At 41.5% G+C, this 20,454-nt stretch overlaps 1 protein-coding gene across 1 annotated transcript in view; it reads left to right on the top strand.

Annotated features, from left to right (window-relative positions):
• Positions 1 to 20,454, top strand: part of ABCC4 (ATP binding cassette subfamily C member 4 (PEL blood group)) — a 1,754,849-nt gene that overhangs the window by 1,575,983 nt on the left and 158,412 nt on the right. Inside the window, exon 27 of the mRNA XM_078657605.1 lies at positions 16,308 to 16,397. Coding sequence (XP_078513731.1) covers positions 16,308 to 16,397 — 90 coding nt within the window. The remainder of the gene's footprint in view (positions 1 to 16,307; positions 16,398 to 20,454) is intronic.

Raw genomic sequence — 20,454 nt, 5'->3', positions numbered from 1 at the left:
CTGGAAATGCCTGGAAATGCCGCCGTGAGTAATACAATTTGCCAAGTGCGTCCGTGCACAGAAGAGCGTCCCACAGGAAGAGAAGTGGTGAGGGTTTTTAACACAGCTGCAGAGGGGCGGGGGGCGGCAGCGGGGAGAGCGGACCGGAAGTTGGCAAATGGTCTTGCAGGGACTCCTGGGCAATGGAGTCCCCTGCACGCTCGCAGCCCCGCTGACCACACTCACCCGGTAGCCTGTTGCAGACCTTCACCCGTGTCCCGGTGTCCAGAGGCGCGCAGCGGCACCCGCGAAGCGGGTGCGGCAAGTAGTGGGTGGAGTCCTGGAAATGCCTGGAAATGCCGCCGTGAGTAGTACAATTTGCCAAGTGCGTCCGTGCACAGAAGAGTGTGTGTATGAGTGTCTTGATGAGTGAATGGATGCCTCAGTCGTACATGTGTGAGTAACAGCATATGTGAAAGGCAGTATATATGAGTTTTGGTGTGTATAAATGACTATATGTGAGAGTGAGTGATTGTGAGAGTGCCTGTATGGATCGGTGTGTGCTTGTATTAGTTATTGTATTAGAGTGTAAGTATGTGTTAGTGTATGTTTAAATAAGTGAGGTGGTATATGTATTACTGTACAGGTGAGTAAATAAAAGTGTGATACATTATTTCCATTACTGACTTGATGTGTGAATAACTCTATGATTGAGAGGGATGTGTGAGTGTCTGTATAGATATGTGACTGGATATGATGATGCTGTATTGATGGCTGACTGTATGTATGAGTGACCGTATGGGTAAATGAATGGATGTGTGTGTCGACCTAGGAATTAGTGAGTGCATATGTACTAACTGGTATTGGTGTGTTGATGGTTTCAAAAATTATAGTCTTTTTTTTAGAGTGGGTGTATCAAGTGTTATATTAGGGTCTGATGAGGTGCATCAGATTTTCACGTGGATATTGTCATCAGTGAAGTCATCAGTGATGTCTTTTGAGATGTCTTTTGAGATGCCATCAGTGATGTCACTGACCTTGTCATGAATGATGTAATATGGGACGTTGTCAGCAATGCATGGGGGGGGCGAGATTTAAAGTTAGCTCAACTAACTATAACGGGATTTTCTATGTATTTCTATGAGTGAAATATCCAACTAATTATAACGTCCCTAAAACCTATGGTTTTTTTCAGTGAATTGCTAAGGTTTTTAAATACTAATTCCTAACTATAATGTCTGTAAAACTTATGGTTTTTTCAGTGAATTTGGATGGTTTTTTAAATGTTAATTTCATATTTTAATATTTATAAAACCTATATTTTTTTTATTTTTTTTATAATATTTTGGAACTCTATTATCCTTTTTTTACCTTTAAAAATGATGTAATATTTATTATCTTAAAAAAAATATGTACATTTTTTTCTGGGAGAAAACTAGAGACCTGTACCGGTAGTCTACCAAGCTCCATCAGCACGCGAATCCTATCCGCCATATTGAAATGATGCGCATTTCGTATCTGACGTGTTTGTGGCACCGCGTAAGAACATATACGTATGAGGTTGCGTCAGCTGCTACTTTGGTATGCTATGGGTATGCAGTACCAAGCCGCGCATTGCGTCATGTACGTATGGTGTCGTGCGCGTTGAATATGCGACAAGTTCACGCTGCCAGGCCCTGTGTTACGTCATAGAGGTATGGTGTCGCGCCGGGTACACCATTCCCTCATTTCTTTTGTATGGTTCAAAACTATATATACATAACTGTATATGAGAGCAAGCGATAATCTAAAATATTTTAAACATTTGTATATTTCTAACTGTAATAAACTTATATTATAGTAAATATATTTTCTCAAAATTGCATCGGGTGTGGTCTCCTTGTGGGCTGGGTCTGCGCTTGCCATGTGACCTTAAAATAAAGCATTTGATTGGTTCAAAACATTTCCCATTGTGGCAGTTGGAAAAATCCACCCATTTTAGTAATTCTCTCTACAGCATTTGATCAGACACACCTCTTCTGCTTAGAGAACTTTTTTGAAAACTTATTGCTATGTACACATATCTTACACTGCACACATCATGCAACCATCATCTTCATCAATATTCATGGTCTGTAAAGTAGCCTTCCACATGTGATAGGCACACACCTAAAAGTTACATAACCGAAGTTTTCCCCACTGCCAGAGGTAACATGGTTGCATACGCTGTCCACAGCACAATGTAATGTGGTACGGCTCGTGGGGCAGTATCATGCATAGATAATGAACACACAGACACAGATAGATAGTGCAAGTGAGTACGGGCACTTGTACTCAACACCTTTTTATTACCAGGGTCACATATCCAGTGACGTCTGTGCTGGATGCGTGTGGGGTGAGTATAAACCAGCCCTCAGGCTGTGGGTGCTTCTAGCATCAACTACAAAAGTAGTCATTGGATCACACACAGAGATTCAATAATTAAAGAGTCAATAGTTTGTGCTGTAGTAAGGTAGGGATAGTAGATGTAAAATAACACAGAAAAAATTATATTGTAAAAGAACCATAACTTGTGCTATACTGAGACACAAGCAATAGATCTGAAATAATACACAAAAAGATTGTATCATAAAGGGTCGAGCAGTTGTAGTGCACTCAGATAGCCACATCAAAAGCATTCAGCATGTGCACAGCCAGCGATGATGCGTGCTGCGGGCGGGCCGTACTAGGAGCAATGTCTGTTGCCATCAACACTGCATCATCTGCAATAGCGACTCGATCTGAATTGTGAACACTGCTGTCTTCAGTGTAGGCCAGAGAGAGCGGTCAGCAAGGGACCTCAAACACGAATGCAAAGTTTTGGAGCGGGCTTGGCGCACTGGGGGCTACAGCCCTGCATCCAAACTGGCCCTTTGGGCTAAACAAAAAAGTTATTAATCTTCTATTGTCGCCGCTAAAAGTCTCTAATATGCCTCACGGATTGATTTGGCTAACAATAATTCGAAGGAGATATTTGCTATAGTCCTAAATTTCATGCCCCCCTGCTCACTAGTTCAAGCAATGCCTGTCTCAATTACTTGGTGTAACACGCTTTCCCTTTTTTTTGTGGACAAAATAAGTAGCATTCAAGCTTCTCTTTCCACCCAGGTGGGAGGGCTTACAGTTTCCACACCTGGCCATCCGATGGCTGTCTTGGCTAATATGCTGTCAACTTTTGCACCGGTTGATCCATCGGATACTTTAAAAATTCTTAAAGCTTTGAAGTCCGGATCCCCTAAGGACTCTTGTGCAGCCAGACTCCTAGCCGCCGCTGCGGACATTATTAATCCGGAGGTTAACCAAATGATTATGTCCCTCAGTGATGCTATGGTTCCAACACCATGAAAGCAGGCCCTGATTCTCCCTCTCCTCAAGAAGCCGTCATTTGATCCTACAAAACCTGGGAATTATACGCCAATCTCGCTTCTGCCTAGTTTAGCTACGGTATGCGAGAAAGTAGTCACCAATCAGCTTACTAACTTTGTTGAGGCATTTGGCCTGCTGCATCCAGCACAATCTGGCTTCTGGGCAGCCTACAGTACTGAATCAGCCTTGGTAGAGGTGGCAGAGGCAATTAGAGAGTGTTTGGATGCCAGCGGGAGGGCTGCATTGGTTATGCTTGACCTCTTTGCGGCATTTGACACTGTGCCGCACTCTCTGCTCCTTGAATTACCTTTTGTAAATTGGCGTTTCTGGTTCCGTCTGGGGTTGGATCAGGTCCTTTCTCGAAGCCCGCGCGCAGCTGATCTGGCTCCTTCCGTGTGCCTCGGAGTCTCTGCAGCTGGTCACTGGTTTTCCGCAGGGATCATCTCTTAGTCCCCTTTTATTCAACATCTATGTTACCCCGCTGGTATTTCTAGCGGAATTACTGGGGACTCAGGTGATGGCCTAGTCGGACGATACCAAGCTTCTGTTTTCTTGGGGAAGAGACGATGAATCGGTCCAGTTGGCACAACACTGTCTTGCCTCTGTCTTCCATTGGCTGGCTCATGCCCAGCTGAAGTGCAATGAAGGGAAGTCCAAGGTTCTCTTGTATGGACCTTTTCCGGTCGACTTCAGAGCTAAGCTGTGGCCTTCGGGTGTCTCCCTGCCTAGTGCAGGGAATACAACTGCAAAACATCTTGGGATTTGGTTCTCTGAGAATTTGAATTTCTCGACACAGGTTAATAAAATTGTCAGGATGTGCTTCGGCACCCTGAAGGCCCTGAGAACATTCCTTCCCTTTCTCCCAGGACCTGCTAAGGAAACAGTGGTTCACGCTCTAATTTTATCTCGCCTAGACTACGCGAATGCCCTGTATGTGGGCATTCCTGGGTACCTTTTACGTAAATTGCAGGTTGTTCAAAACTCTGCCGCCAGACTCCTGCTTGGCCTGTCAAAAAGGTGCAGTGTACGTGCACATTTGCGCTACCTGCACTGGCGCCCTGTGGAGGCTCGAATTTAATTCAAAACGCTTTCTATTGCCCACAGGGCCCTTTATGGCAAAGGCCGGAGGTATCTTCAGGTTAGCTTTGTCTTCTACTCCCTAGCTAGACAGTTGAGATCCTCCTCCCAACTCTTGTTGCAGACCCCCAGATTCAAGCGCCACAGGTTGGGCGGTTGTTCACTTGTCAGGAAAGCTAGTCCAGCCCGGAATGCTCTTCCTTTGGCGCTCCGGAGCATTTAGGACCATGTGATGTTTAAAAAAAACTAAAAACGTTCCTGTTCTAGATGTTTCCTTGGTACCATCTGCCTTTACCTTTGCACGCGCCGGGACACTCTGTCGAGTAGCTGAGCGCAATACAAATTTATTTAACATAACATAACATATTTCCTCAGGCATTATTCTAGTTCTCCTCCCATGACTGCCTTGGAAGAAAGTGCTTCCTTAGCTATGGTTATAAGAGGGGTGGCGGAGATTCTTGATCTTAACCTTCCCTCTCAGTAGCTCAAAGCCAATGTTTTTACAGAAGTGATACAGCCTGCCAGTTGAGTTATGAGCCTCAGCTTCCATTTATTGAGATTATTACAGATAAACTATTGGGTACCTTGGCCAAACAATGCTAAGCCCCCCTGTGCATCGTCAGATCACCGGTTGCTATCGACCTGCTCCAGAGGACCCTGCCTTTCTCACTCAGCACCGTACTACTCCGAAAAGCCTTGTAGTGCAGGCTTTGGCCAGCAGAGTGAACCTAAACAGGCTTCCCGCCACTCCCCCTGACAGGGTATCAACAAGGCAAGAGGTATTTTTCCACTACAATTTTGGCTCTTTGCTTTCCTGCTATTCTGAAGCCTTGCAGAACTCTGTGGACCATGGGCTGCCCATGGTTCAGGAGTAGGCCTGGGCTGTTCTTTCTCAGGCCTAGCAAGATATTCATAGTGTAACAAAGTTTACCACCTGCTGAGGACTAGACAGTACTGTCTCCCATTGGTAGGGCCCTCAGCATGAGTGTAGCCATTCACAGACACACATTGATGTGATCCAAGAGCTTAATGAGAGACATTCAGGATGGTCTTATGGACATGCCTTTTGATGGTTACAGGTTTGTGGGGAATAGAGCCGATTCAGCCCTGGAGAGCTATAAACATGGAAGAACTACAGCATGCACCCTGGACCTTACTGCTCACCCATGCCAGCCATACCAGTTTTGCCGCCTTTGGTGGTTTGGTTGGGGCAACCAATACCTTCAGCATTCCTGTTAGCATTCCCAGGATCCCTGGTTGGCTGAGGTAGATACCGTAGGCAAAACAGGGACCAGCGAGCCCCAACGTTAGGGAAAACACTCTAGAGATAGCCCCCACTCCACACCCTTGGTAGCTTGGCATGAGCAGCCAGGCTTATCTTCAAGGCCAATATGTAAAGTATTTGCAATTACGCGCACAGCAATCCAAAGATGCCACCACAAATAGACTCCACACAAGTTTCATAGAAAAACAAGTATATGTTTATAAAAAGATATACGATGCGACCACACAATACTAAATCAACATATGCGTTGGGGTAATACTCACCCTGGCCTATTATTGAGCTAGACTAGGCAATCCTACATAATCCTAATGTCGTAATAAGCAGTTCGTTATGCAAGAATGAGGTACTTCACAACATAAGAATAATGCAGAGCGTAGTACGGCTATCTGGCGATTTGTACTGTCACTGTAATGCAATGCGTAAAGTAACAACGTGGTAAACTGCTATGCCCCAGTAATGTAATGCATACATTCCCCTTTCAGGTACTCTGTTAGGAAAAAGCAATGCAACGTGTAATACAGTTATCAGCAGTTCGTTATGCGAAACTAATGCAATGCGGAACACATATATCCGGCAGTTCCGTATGCAACACTAATGCAATCTGTAATACGACAATCCGGCAGGCCACTCCCTTGGCACACGGGCCTCAATCCAAGCCGAAGCAGAGGCTCGCGCTGCAGGACAGAGAGAGATTCCAAGAGTGTCTCCCTCCGAGATGGCGCCCCGCCCCAGGAGTCAACACACGTTACCTGGGGGGTGCGATCCCACTCTCCTTTCCTCGTCCAGCGACTTGGGCCTCTGATGCAATTTCTCTGGATTTCTGGGCAATGGGAAGATCCCAGGCTGCACATTACACCCACCCTCTGAGTCAGTGAGACTCACGAGAACTCTGGGTGCACGATAACCAGACAACCCCTCATGAGGGTCTCAGGCTGTGCACTAGTTCTCTCAGACTTCTTACCCTCAAACCAGTCATTCTTTCTATTACATTGGCATGTTGGTCAGTGACCTACAGGCCCTTTCTGTTAACCAGCCTTGTACCATGTTCTACCTGGACAAGGTACTCCTCAAGGAATGACCTTCTTTCCTTCCAAAGGGGGTGACTACATTTCTTGTTAGTCAGACCATCACTCTTCCCATGTTCTTTGGTCCACTTCACCTCTCTAAGGAGGATGATAGGCTCTGCTGTTTGGATCCGAAAAGAGCACTCAGCTTCTGTATCGATCAAACCAGAGGTCACCTGGTGCACTGTCAGATTTGTATCTTGTTCACTAGAGCCAAGAAAGGCACAACTATGTAGAAAAGGCCAATCACGCACTGGATCAAGCTCTGTGCTAAGATCGGCAAAGCGCTGGCCAAAAAGCAGCCTCCTGAAGGCTTGCATGCTCATTCTACCATAGCTGAAGCTGCTACCACTGCATTCTATAAAAAAAATACAAGGAACCCTGAAGGTGTGAGGGACCTAGGGTGTACAATTATAGTGCTAGAACAAAGGTCCCTTCCAAAGGGAATTGTTAAAATAACATAGAATTTGCAATGAAAAACTGCGTATGCTTACTCCAAATGGAGACTTGAATGATTTATTAACAATCATGAATTAAAAAATTGTCATGAAAGAATTAGTGGGCAACACAACGTGGAAATGGAAAGATTGCCAAGTCTCAGGCATTGTTCATTATAGTGACTTATAACACAATACACTTCTGAGCCACAATACATAAAAGTGTCTTCGCATTGAACATATAAAAATGGAGAATCAAGTCAAGACACTGTGGTCGACGATGTTTCGATCCCGATTAAAATAAGGGGATCTTCATCAGGACACAAATATTCACAAGGCACTATTTGTTGTCTGAACAGCCAGGCCCGCCGAGAAGGGCACTTTGGCCAGTCAATCCTTCAGGACATTTTGGTTTGAGCCAGTACATGTACTCACCACCTGGAAGGTATTGCTTCGGTATCTGTTCAAAAGGTAAGGAACCTGCTCTTAGAAGTCACTATCAGAAGAATAAGCTACTTACCTTTGATAATGCTCTTTCTGACAGAGACTCTGTCTAACCATCATTTTCTCACTGACGCTCCCATTTCCCTTTTACATGAACTCGTCTCTGTACAAAAAAATTGGCTCTGCGTCAACATGCATGGAGGTGTCAAGAAAGCAACTTATGTCAGCGAGCATGAGTGCCACCTATAAAGGCCAGTGCACAGACACGGAAGGACGTCGGCATGGTGCTGCAGGCGTCCTCTGCCTGCACACAGGGGAACTGCTAATGAATTTCTGCATCCAGCCTGACAACCGTGGAGGTATTCAAAATGTGAGAAATCGGATGTTAGATAGAATCTCCACAGAACGAGAGTTACCAATGATTAGTAACTTATTCTTTTGGACACTAACAGAGAAAATAATGAAGGATGTATTACATTTGTCATTATAGGGATGCACAAGACTACTGTGTGTAGGTCAAATAACATCACAAACTGTTAATCTAGGATAAGTTGTGGCAAAGGGGGAAAGCAGCACAAAGAGTAGCAACACCTTGATTAAGGTAGAAGAAGGGAGTCAGAGCATAGCAGCAGAGAGGGTGATGTACACAAGCAGAGTATTCCCCAAAAACTTTGAAAATGATGGGCACTATGGAGTCAATATCATAGCCTGTGTTAAAGAGTGGTAGCATGCTTGAACACATGCAATAGGTGTGTGAAATTGAGGGGAGAATGTTGTTTCAGTCAAGAAAAACACAGTAGATACATTACTTGAAAATATATTTATTATGAAAGTTGTGACTTCGCCAAATTATGTTTGTTAAACCAAAAGTTTGTGTATTCCTTTTCATGCTAAGTGTGTGACTAGGGTTGGTGAAGCTGAGCTCGAAACTTAACTATATACATTTAATGAATGTGAAAATACTAAAAATTATTTTTGGAAACAAAGAAAAACGCCAAAACAAAATTTAAATGTCAGCTTTTGAGCTACGAAATTCGGTAAAAGTATCCAGTGAAAGCAATGGCCATCTGAGGTAATTTGTGCCCTCCGCAGCTTCCATCAATAAAGTGAGGTCAGGTAAGGCTTAGTTTGTAATCCCCATAAAGTGTTTTACAGCTGCGCTTAGTGGAACAAAGCAGAAACTCATGACTGAGATTCACCCTGTGAGACTGGTGTACTGTTTCCTTACTATTGCTGAGCATTATTGGGCACACGTCTGTGGCTTTTCCTACTTTTGCAATTTACCGTCAGCATTCTGGAGTCAGAATCCATCAGTTGGGACAAAGCTTGAGGCTGTGACTTGGCAGGGTTACTTGACATCATAGTGAGTCCTTGTTTCTTGCAGCAAAATGTTCTGACAGAGGCAGGTATAGATATTGTTACCACCAATGCTGTGTCTTTATCTGGGATCCTCATCACCATCTCTGGTCCATGAGAAATGAAAATACTTAAATATCTAAACTTTTTTAACTTGGAGTAAAACTTGTATATCTGAAGGTCCTGTTCTTTGACTGTCCCCAAACCATGTAGAACTGGTCCTTGGACAGCAGATTACAGGTTCATGTGGGAAAACTACTTTTCTTAACTCCAGGTGCAACCACAGCCAAATTCTAACTTCCTGCTTGCCTTGCTTATTCTTGCCCAGAGTTTCTTGTTATATTACATATAAGTCACCCCTAAGGTAGTCCCTAGGTTGCCATAGGACAGGGTTCTGTTACATTAAAAGGATCAACATGTACTCTTACATTTTATATGTCCTGGTAGTAAAAAACTCACTGTCTGAGGCCTACACTTCCCGTATGATATCATTGGGGATTCCTTATTACATTTAATACGATGCAATTCCTAATTTGGAGAAGGTAGCTATGTCATGTTTGAAATCAAATTGTAAATTGTAAAGATACACCCTCTTTAATGGTAAAACCAGATTGTTCATTGCAATTTTGAAAATGCCACTTTTAGAAAGTTTGCATTTTCCTGCCCTTAGAACCTTGTGCCTGCAGCCTGTCTAGGGCCACATGACTGGGTGTAGGTGACAGTGGGACTTTGTCAATTCCTCTCAAACTGCCACACAATAGAGGGGTTAGGTGTGCCGCAATAGGCCATCTGGTGGGAGGATGGGGGCAGAGCTGAACACAGCCCTACTTGCAGCTGAACTCTATGTGCTCTGCCTTCACACAAAGGGCCTAGCAGGCCTATATTTTCACTGCAGTCAGCTTGGTTCCAGAGCAGGAGAATCATGAAATTCCATGTACTTGAAAGAAACTTTCCAGAAGCTTCTCCCACCTTCCATAAGAAGGGCATCAGGGCATAAAAGTAGGACCTCCAGCCCCACGCTTCAATTCACTACTGGACATTCTGGAAGGATTCTCAGAGGACTGCCTGCTGCTGTGGTCTACTGTGCAATCTGCTAGACTGCTTCTGTACCTGGAAGGACTGCCTTGCTGCCTGGACCCTGCCTTGAACCCTTAGACGTCAGTCCTGCTGTTGGGCCCTACATCTTCATCAGCACACACGACTACCAGAGTGACTCCAAGGACTAGTTTGCTGGTCTCCCTTTCAGAGCCACAGGGAAATAAAAGGCTCCCTTCTTTTTGAACCCACACCTGGACTCAGCCTGAGTGAGTCCTGACCCCAAGAGGTGTCCCACCTGTCATGGACCCTTGGTTGTGGTGCTAAAGGTGCCAAGATGCCAAAACCTCAAAACTGAGGACTTAGAAAACTTTTGACCAAAAACTGCTCTGAAACCAGGAGTAGATTTGTTTTGTGTGTGTGGTGTTTTCACTTTATTAAAGTTTGAGTGCTGCATAAATATTTTACACACTGCCTCAAAGTTAAGCCTGACTGCTCTTGTGCCAAGCTTCCAGAGGGTTAAGCACAGGTTAATTTAATGACTGTTTGTAGTTTATCCTGACCAGGATTGAGGCTGTTGCTTTTGTAGCATTAAGCCTGACTGCTTTTTGTTCCAAGCTACCCAGCGTTAAGCACAGGCTAATTTAGTGACTTTTTGTGGTTCACCCTGCAAGGGATTGAGGCTGTTGCTTGCCCAGGACTTATACCCTAGGCAACCTAATTTCTGACACTAACCCAGAGACTAGTCTTCAGCTTCGGAGATTCAAGAGTAAATATATTGTCTTATCCTGTAAACCCACTCTCTTAGTATAGATGTGGAAGAAATATGTGACCATATGAATAGTGTCAAAATCAACCCGTCGGACAGGCAGGAACCCGTGACCAGGAAGGGCTCTAGGAGACTGATGAACTGTTTCCTTGCTATTGCTGAAGCTCCAAGCCATGCTGCTTAAAGCACCTTGAAATTATAATTGCAGAGGCCATGCTGTCATTGGGCATACATCTGTGAATTTTCCTGTTTTTGCAGTTTAACTTCAGCATTCTGTAGTCAGAATCTGTCAGCTAGGGAAAAGCTGAAGGCTGTGACTTGGCAAGTCTGTCTGACATCATAGTGATTCCTGGTTTGTTGCAGCAAAAATGTCTAACAAAGATGGGTCTAGATATTGTGACCACCAAAGCTGTGTATTCTACTAGGAACCCCCTCACCTTGTCTGGTCCATGAGAAATGAAGAGGTTTCAATGTATACATTTTTCAACTTGGAGGAAAAGTTGTATATCATGTTTTAATTGTCCGCATACCACAAAGCAATGGTCCTTCAACATCAGACCACAGGTTCATTTGGGAAAAACACATTCCTCCACTCCTAATTACGACCACATTCAAATGTTAACTTCCAGCGTGCCTTCTTTATTTTTGCACAGATGTTCAGGACCCTTTTCTCCTTGAAAGTCTACATCAAGTCAGCTTTCCTAACCCAGAGACTAGCCTTCAGCTTCAGAGGTTCGAGAGTCAATAGATTATGCTATAACTCATCATCAGGACCTCTTGCATTCTTATCCTTTAAAGCCACACTTGTTGTAAATATGTGCAAGATATATGTAAATATATGAAAAGGGAGTGGGGCTGCACCCATATAGTAGAGTGTCATACAAAACTCATGTTTGAATCCGTCTGGCCTTCCAACCGCACTAGTTAGATTGATCCCCTGCTAATTTTCTTGTCAGCATGTTTTAAAAGTTTCCCTTAGTGTTGAGTCAAAGATTATAGACTTTTCATTTGATAGACAACCCAACTTGGATATTAAAATGAGGAGAAGCTGAGTTTTTGAGATTGAAGTCTCACCTGGCCCCGACGTTGTAAATTGCTTCACAACTATCAAGCACTGAAACACCATTGCTGTATTATTGGAATTCTCACCCTGTATCTAAAGGTCCTTTGGACACTTCCTTTTAGGCATTGCTTTCTATCACAGATGTCTGCAGGATTTGTTACTTTCAATATAAATGGAGTGGCCTTTGGATCAGTTCCTTTCAACCATTGGCTTGTTTGGGTCAACTCCCTTCAGCCTTTGTTTGAGAGTGTCAGTCGCAGCTTGGATAAACCAGGAGAAGTATATGTAACTCATGTCATGCTGTTGGCTCTTTTGTGTATATTTCCACCATCTCTGAAGTGAACTCATTGTAACGAATGAGGGACTATTCTAGATCTCAGAAGAATACTTCAAGACATATTTGTTCACTTTATGGTAGAATGGATTTTGCCACCCCTAGCAACCACCTTGAGCTGCAGGGCATATGTTAACATTCAGTAATTCTAGCAGCTCTCTATTCCAGTCACTGGGCCACTTCTGAAATACAAGCTTAGCATCCTTAACAGTTTTGGCTAAGCGAAAAAGTCTAACTTGTACATCAAAATGCAAGTCAGATCAATTGACTTTATCAAAGTTTGTTGTTGTTTGTCACCGTCATGCAAAGCGGCAGTTGCAAATCAGAAAAAAGCAACACTTTTGAGCATGCTGTGGAATAAATCTCACAAGGCATTAGCAAAATTGTCTTTTTGCTTTCAGAAGCAACCTCCCATTTTGGGTCTCTTTTTTTGAGAGAAAAATGCAAACTAAGCCATCATGACATTGTGGGCCAACAAGCACTGCAAACTATCAAGATGTGCTTCATTTGTGCTGGTGAAAGTACTTTTGGTTAAATTAAAAAATACCTAGCAAACTTTCAAGGATGTCTAAATATGGTGGGTGGTGCACTGCAGGACTGGCAGAAACCTGGTTGTCTGCCTCCCCAGTTGCTTCGCAGCCCAAAAATTAGGGTCTAAATCATCGTCCTATAAACCAGTTGTGCACTGGTAAACCTCAAAACAGATGTTCATTAGAAAATTATCAGTATTAGATATTCAATTATAAAAATCTTACATTTTCTGCATTGTGATACTAATGTCATTGTAAAATAAAACATATGATACCAATAGTAGTGTTCATATCAAGCCATCTCCACAAATATCAGACAGTTATGCCATTCATTAACACAGTGAATTTGCTCTGATTCACAAATAAAACTTTCCTAGGGAAAAATGGAAATGTAGACTTCTAGACACTTGCATATAATGTGTGTACATTTCTGACTTTTCTGTAATACTTAACTGTTTTAATGCAGTGGATGAACCGCATTAACTTTGTACTGCAGCGGAAGTGAGCAGTCAACCATGATGCCTGAGAAAATCCAAGGGATTCCAGCACCAGAATTATGTTATTTTTGTAAAATAATGTTGAGATACTAAGGCAAAGCTTCCCCTGTATCCTTTGATTATTTGTTTTCAATTACTGTGATGAGCAGCTTAATCACTGACATGCTGATTGAAAGTGAAACCAGTCAGCACCTAATGGTAAGTTTTATTTTGATCAGTGTTTGGGGGTCATAGCCCTGCCCCCAGAAAACAAATCTAAGCAGGAGATGTACTCTGGAAAGGGGGTAAGATTACATCACAACCACAATCCTGAAGTCGGGATACATCCACTTGGCACCAGCAAATTGTCTTTGGGGGTGAATAGCCCACTCAGCATTGGCTAATGCCCCAGGAAAAATTAAAAAAATCTGACTTTCTGCCTCCTCTGGGGTGGCAATTGGGGAATTTATCCTAATCTGCTTGCTCAGGGATTACAAAAAAAACCACTAGATGCAAGGTAATGAAATAAAATCGAAAAGAAAGGGTGGTGGTGGCCCATCCAGGCACCAGGCCATGCTCCCACCTTAAACCAGCCCCAATAATCTTTTTTTATTCCCTGGTGAAAATGTGATGTTTGCAGGTCTTTTTGTGTAGGAATACATAGTGAGATCAATGCAAGTCAAACTATCCTGTACTAACCTGGCTGTCTGGTTTTCAGAAATATTTGGTCTTGCTGTGTTTCTATGGGGGGAAGTGAAGCTCGGGCTCAAATTCTGCTGCTACCCACATGAACATAACGGGTCAGCTTTAATGGTGATAATTTGATGTCTCCAAACTGCCTTTTGGAGCCTTTTATGTTGCGGGCAATAGGCCCATCCACACAAGTGGCATTCCATTTTTATTTGGAAAAGTATGGGAAGGCTGGTTGGTAGGACTTTTGTGGATACCAACAGTTTCCAGAACTTACCCTAAGTGAAATATGAGGAAAATGCATAATTTTAAGCAATGTTTGATGTTTTCAGGGTATTCTGGGTAAGAAAGGCAGCAGGATCTATGCACATCACACCATCCTAGTTGTCTCTGTGTTTCTACTTTTCAGAAATGTCTGGGTTTAGTACGCTTAGAGATGGCAGCCGAGCCCTGGTCTAAATGGCGCTGCTACCCACATCGCCAAATGGGTCAATTTTCATGGAGAAAACTTGATTTCTCCACATCATATTTTAAGGCCTTTACTGGTGCAGGGAGTAAACCCACCCACACAGTTGGGGTACTGTTTTTAATGGGAAAAATGGTTTCTTTTTTATTTTCAAAAAGAAAATCCAGATGCGGAAAATAAAAAAGATAATGCCCTCCTCGCCATGGGAGTTATCTCCTAAAGTGAGAGGGGTGTTTTTTGTTTTTTACTGTCCCTTATCGACGGGGCTTGACTGGCCGTGACAGACAGTGAAAAACGGCTGTATGCCCCCCATCCTAATGGGCAGACCACTGTGTTGGCGGGAAGGGAACTCATTCACCATTGCAATATAGCGCCCTGTCCACCAACATATAAATCGTACACTTAACCTCTTCGGTGCTCAGGATGGCCCCCAGCTGTCCGATGTCACAGTGGGCGTGTGCTAAGGATGGCCAGGGGCCGTCCAAATCCCACCCATTTATTAATTCTCCCGCACAGCGGGAGAATTTGCGCAGCGCCAAAGGGGTTAATCTCCCCGTGCATAAAAAAATAATCTCACCTTGTGTAATGTGTTCATGCAAAACTCTACAATGCCCCTTGGCCCGAGTTAGAGCTATATAAAATTGTAAAAAAAGCATAGTAGGTACACATTGAAAACTCATTATAAGCTGCAGCTCACTTGTTGGCAATGAATATTGGGTGTTCGTAGATAACCAACAAACACTTCATAGTCCTCCGAAAGGAAGGGTCTGATGGATGTAGGGATATACTACTTTTGTAAACCGTCCATCAGGGCAAAGAATTACAAATTAAAACATTGTAAACTGTCTCTGTTTTCTTATCCTTAATTTTGTTTACATTATTTTTGTTTCAACGGTTAGTTTCTTTGCGACAACCTTGAGTCATCTCAACATAATACCAGCTGCTGAATTATATAGAACTTTGTCTACTTTTCAGACATACACAGCTTTCTTGGTTCACCAAAGAGATTTATACCTATTTCCACCACAAACTGCAATAAAAACCGCAATTATAAAATAGAAAAAAATTGACAACCACTTAGAAAAATGCCAAACATGGGGATTTTATTTTTACATTCCTGCTTGTTATTAAAAGGTGGGAAAGCAGTGTGTTAGCACGAAAAAATCTTTGATGATGCATTAAAAAAAATCCACTTTCTGGTATCCCCGTTTAATCAATTTTTGCTTAAACAATATATATATATTGCTGAATTTTGCCTATTGCCTCGGTTCACTCCAGAGAAATCCACAAACTCACAGTAACTTTAGAATATCTGATATGTGGGATAAACTGGCACAATTAAGGCCTGAATTTTTGGAGCTTCCCAAGCGTCATCATTTTAATTACAAAATTGTAGCACGTTTATATTCCTGCATGTCTGAATGAAACACCTCAGTCTATTTCACTTTTTGTGTTTCTCCATGACGAAACTTTTGTATGCCACATAATCTATATGCCATGAGAGTACCATCAGGTGTCATGATACTGACATCTTATGCCATCATATCCCAAGTTATAGTCATCAGATATTAGGTTTCGGCTTTTATATAACAGTTGTATTTCATTTACCCTTTCTGTCTCCTATCAGACTGTGTTACAGTCGGCCTCTCAGTCCCCTTTAAAGTCAGTAAGGAGTTGAGACCTTCTTGCTGGTGCCAGTCGAGGGTTGGCCATTGATGGTCATAACTCTGTACCTACTATTTATTTGACTTCTTTTTTTTTCCTTTCATAATATCATGCCACATGTTTGGTAACATTCACAAACGTACCCCTTGTTTAATAAACTTTATTTATGGGTTTGAATAATGGTCTGAGTCTTACTTTTGTGATGCAATAGTTTAATGTACAAGCTTGTTAATAATGTGGCCTTTTATTTTAGGAACCAGTTTTGTTCACTGGAACAATGAGAAAGAATCTTGACCCTTTTGATGAGCATACAGATGAAGAGATATGGAATGCCTTAGAAGAGGTAATCTTTTAAAATCTTATGCGCACGTTTGGCAGACAAGTACTTTGTTACAAACATGATGAGTGTTCTGCCTGACTTTATTTAAGTGCATTAGGATATAATGTTGTTGTATTAAGGCAAACGGGGTATCCTTCACGATTGTGAGTATCCATCTGTCAATCTCTAAATCAGTCTCAATGACTTTTCCCATAAAGTTTCTTGGCTTAAAGGTTAAATATGTCATAATTGTTGTATAATGGTCTCATTTGATATTTGAGTTACTAAAGGTATTTCGGAGACTTAGAACTCCAAATTGTACTATGACTTACACAGAATTATATCTTTCATTTGAAAGCATAATGCCAAATGCACTATCTAAATGGTACTGCCTCTTGAGGATAAATAATTCTTAAATTCCTAATGAAACACACTTTAATATAATAGCATTGTCAAAGTTTCTAGGGAATACGGAACTGTAAAGACAAGAAAAACCTTCCTATAATGTTACTTATTGCAAACTTAAAATAGTTTCTTAAAATATGTATGATTAAATGCAAGTTTGGAAATGCTGTGCTGTTCACGCCATCTGAGACCAGATGGGAACTGCTTCAAGTTTATTACATCTTCTTAATTTCTTTATGTGCCCATATCATCATATTAATATTTCTACTCATTTACAATTTACTGAAGATATTTATACTTCTCAAAAATGTCTTCATTATGGGCCTTCCTGGGCTTCTTTGACCACCTTGGGGCCCATTACAAGTCGTTTGGTAATTTGCAGGTATCCCCACCTTCTCAGGCAGCATTATTTCTTGGAGGCATGGGGATTACCTCCAATTACAAGTTATTGGGAAGTAACGTGTGGGCTGCAGAAAGACAAATGCCAAAATCAGAAGGTGACCTTCGGCTGCCTAATTATTTTAGGTTGCATTACGTGGCTTCCTATTTATTGCAGATGCATCCATTTTCTATACTTTTTTCCACATTTGATGACTCTTTAATACTCTTAGGGACTGATTACGATTGAGGTTGGGCCACAACAGATAGCTCATCAGTTGCGGTCCGACCACCATCTGCTGCTGAGGTCCGACTGACGCATTACAATGTGTGTGATTCTAGTCAGGAGTCAGAGGGATCGTCTTGTGCCTGCCACACGGTGCAGGGATGTTTACAAACATCCATTTTTCAAATGCAGCTCTTACTGCAGGCCTTTTCTGCCCACCGCACAAGCTTCTATTAAAAAATGGTTGTTTCCAACCGCCCTATGACCGGTCGCATTCCTAAGTCGGGCGGTTCCCAATCTGCAACGGTGTCTTGACATCGTAATAAGGCCCTTAATGTTAATCAATTATGCCTTAAATAGTTTGTGATTGGCTGAAAAGAACCTAAGGTGCTCAAAAAGGTTAGGGACAAGACCTTGCAACTTATATGGTCTAATAGGCGAAAGTTGTTTGCGCAACACAAAATCCCTTCTATTCACGTCAGAACTCCTGTTTTTAATTGCAGACACCGAGCTCCCTGTTTAACAGGTGGCACCATTAATAGACTGTGTGAATTAAAGATTTGCAAATAAGGGGATATTTTTTTAATGGCACTTGAATTAAATTATTCAAGGAAATATGCCCCATAGATGCACCTTATGGCTTTATTTAATAGTTTCTTTGATAGATATTTTCTATTTTTCATAAATTATCAGTAGCGGACATAAGTCTGTGAGCTGATATAGTAGAAACAATATATTCAGAAGAAAACATTGTTTTCTTAGTTTTTGATATGAGGAGTCATATAATGATGACAATTCTATGATCAAGAATATGTTCTAAAAGAGAATGGCAGACGGGTATTTATATAGACTGCAACGGCTGGCAGACATATTGTAATTACTGATACTCACTTTTGAGAGGAGAAAATATCCACTGAATGATACTTTTTAATGAATGAATGCTGGATTATACTCCTACAAGCCTGAATAAGCTGTTCGCTATGGTTAGCAAAACATGCCATAGATGTGATAAAGAAGGAGATTGGGAGCATGTATTTTGGTCATGTAAAGTGGTGTCCAAATTTTGAGATGATCGTTTTTTGGCTATTACTGTCAGGGTTGGGCAAACTATTAAACCTACATAGTTTTTTTGTTTAAAAATGCTTTTTTGATATTCAACTCTTGAAAATACAACAAAATGTTATGCAAACAAAATAAATAGTCATGTGTAGAAAATGGCTCTACTAACAATATAGGAAAAAGGAAACATAAGATTTTATATATTTTATAATATGAAAAGGAAGGGAAAGAAGAGGAAAAAGAAAATCTATGACTAATGTTCATAAAGGAAGAGGATGGCAAAAAATAAGAACATGATCATTAATCAAGAAGAGTATAATGAGAAATGCATGGGAGATTAAAAAGTAGAAATGGAATATAAAAAGGCAAATTAGAGAGGTTTAGGGGCTTCAGTAGCTCTGATATTAACAGTATCAGGATTTGATAAATATGAAGTCAAAAGAAGCCATAAATCCTTATTGATGGAATTTTGTAGCATGAGAAAGTAGATGTATCCAATCTATGGTTATGACAAATCAAATTCCACCAAGTAAGAAAGGATATATTATTAAAAAAATTCCAATTAAAGGTAATAACTAGAAAGGCCACTGCCAAGAGATCAACCGATTTAACCTTAAGTCTGTTGCCAGACCAAATATCTGAACATCCACCTTGAAAAATATGAACAATATTATAGGGGATTCAAATAGCAAAACTTTGAGAAATGTTGCACCATATTTGGGTCCAGAAGAGGGAAACATTGGGGCAAAGAAAAAACATATGGAGAAAATCTTCATGAGGGATACTGCTAGACCAGCAATTATCATTAGCCAAAAGTGTAATTTTGAATAGAGAGCAAGGGGTTGAAAACAAACTATTGTAAAACAAAAACAAGGTCTGAGTAGTGCTAGCAGAATGAGAGGAATAATGGATTTCATGCCAAATCTTATTCCATAAGGAAATAGAAAAAATAGGACTGTAAATATTGTTCCCAGTACTCTTCAATTTTAGTTTTGACTCTTTCAGAGTCTGATAAAGAAGTTTTTTGTAGATAGAAGAGGCTTTGATTACGATGGAAAAATCATGGACAAAGATAAGATCATAAATGCTTTGAGTAGTGATAGAAGCGAGGTCCCCAATGGCTTGTTTGAGGATATCTAAAAGAAGAGTGCATTTATGTCTTTGTGGTGAAGATATATGTAAACAGGTTTGTAATTCTTCAAAAGAAAGGACATGGTTATCAAAAATAAATTGAGATACCAAAATTAGGCCTCTAGACAGCCAGACAGGCCACCTGAGAACCTTGTTAGTAATGGATATCTTAGAGTTATACCAGATTGGGGATAATAACATCAACTGAGAAGAGGTGTAAATCTTGGAAATAATTTTTTAGCAATAGAACAAGAATGATTTAATAAAGCAGAGGACATCTGAAAAAAGAAAAAATGAATATAGAAATAATTTCAAGAGATCCCATTGTCCATAGAATAATTTCTGTGGAGATGAATACATTTCTTAAGTTTTGTAGGAGAGATAAAATAAGTGGTTTTGCCTTGTAGGTAACCTTGAAAGTGCAAGGATGAAGAAGACCATATCTTACTTTCATAGCATGCAACAAAGGACACATGCTTAAGAATTCTTTACGATGGGCTGCTGAGATGGAAAATACATCCTGTGAAAGAAAAATCCTGTGGCCAGAACAGATCAGTTGCTTGCACTGCTTGGGGGCTGCTAAATCCTGCATCAAATCAGTATACTGAAGGAAAAGAATAATTATGTCCCTGGGTTTACCTGTAGAGTTAGTGGTGAAAGCTCTAGGGCCTAGACGGTGAGGTCTTTGAATATTCAGTTGTAAACCACTGGAAAGGCCCACTAGGTTAGGTAGATTCAGCTGTAGGAAGGTAATGATGTCACCTCCCTCTGCTCCCTCAGGAATACTATGAACATTCTCAAGTCCTCCCCTAAATCCTCCAAAGTAATCAAATCGGGGAGGAGAGTTCCTTACAGAAGCTGAGTATTCTTTGAGGCGATTGC

Source organism: Lissotriton helveticus, chromosome 8 (genome assembly GCF_964261635.1).
Source record: "Lissotriton helveticus chromosome 8, aLisHel1.1, whole genome shotgun sequence".
Taxonomy (NCBI): domain Eukaryota; kingdom Metazoa; phylum Chordata; class Amphibia; order Caudata; family Salamandridae; genus Lissotriton; species Lissotriton helveticus.
This window is presented reverse-complemented; position numbering and strand designations above follow the sequence as displayed.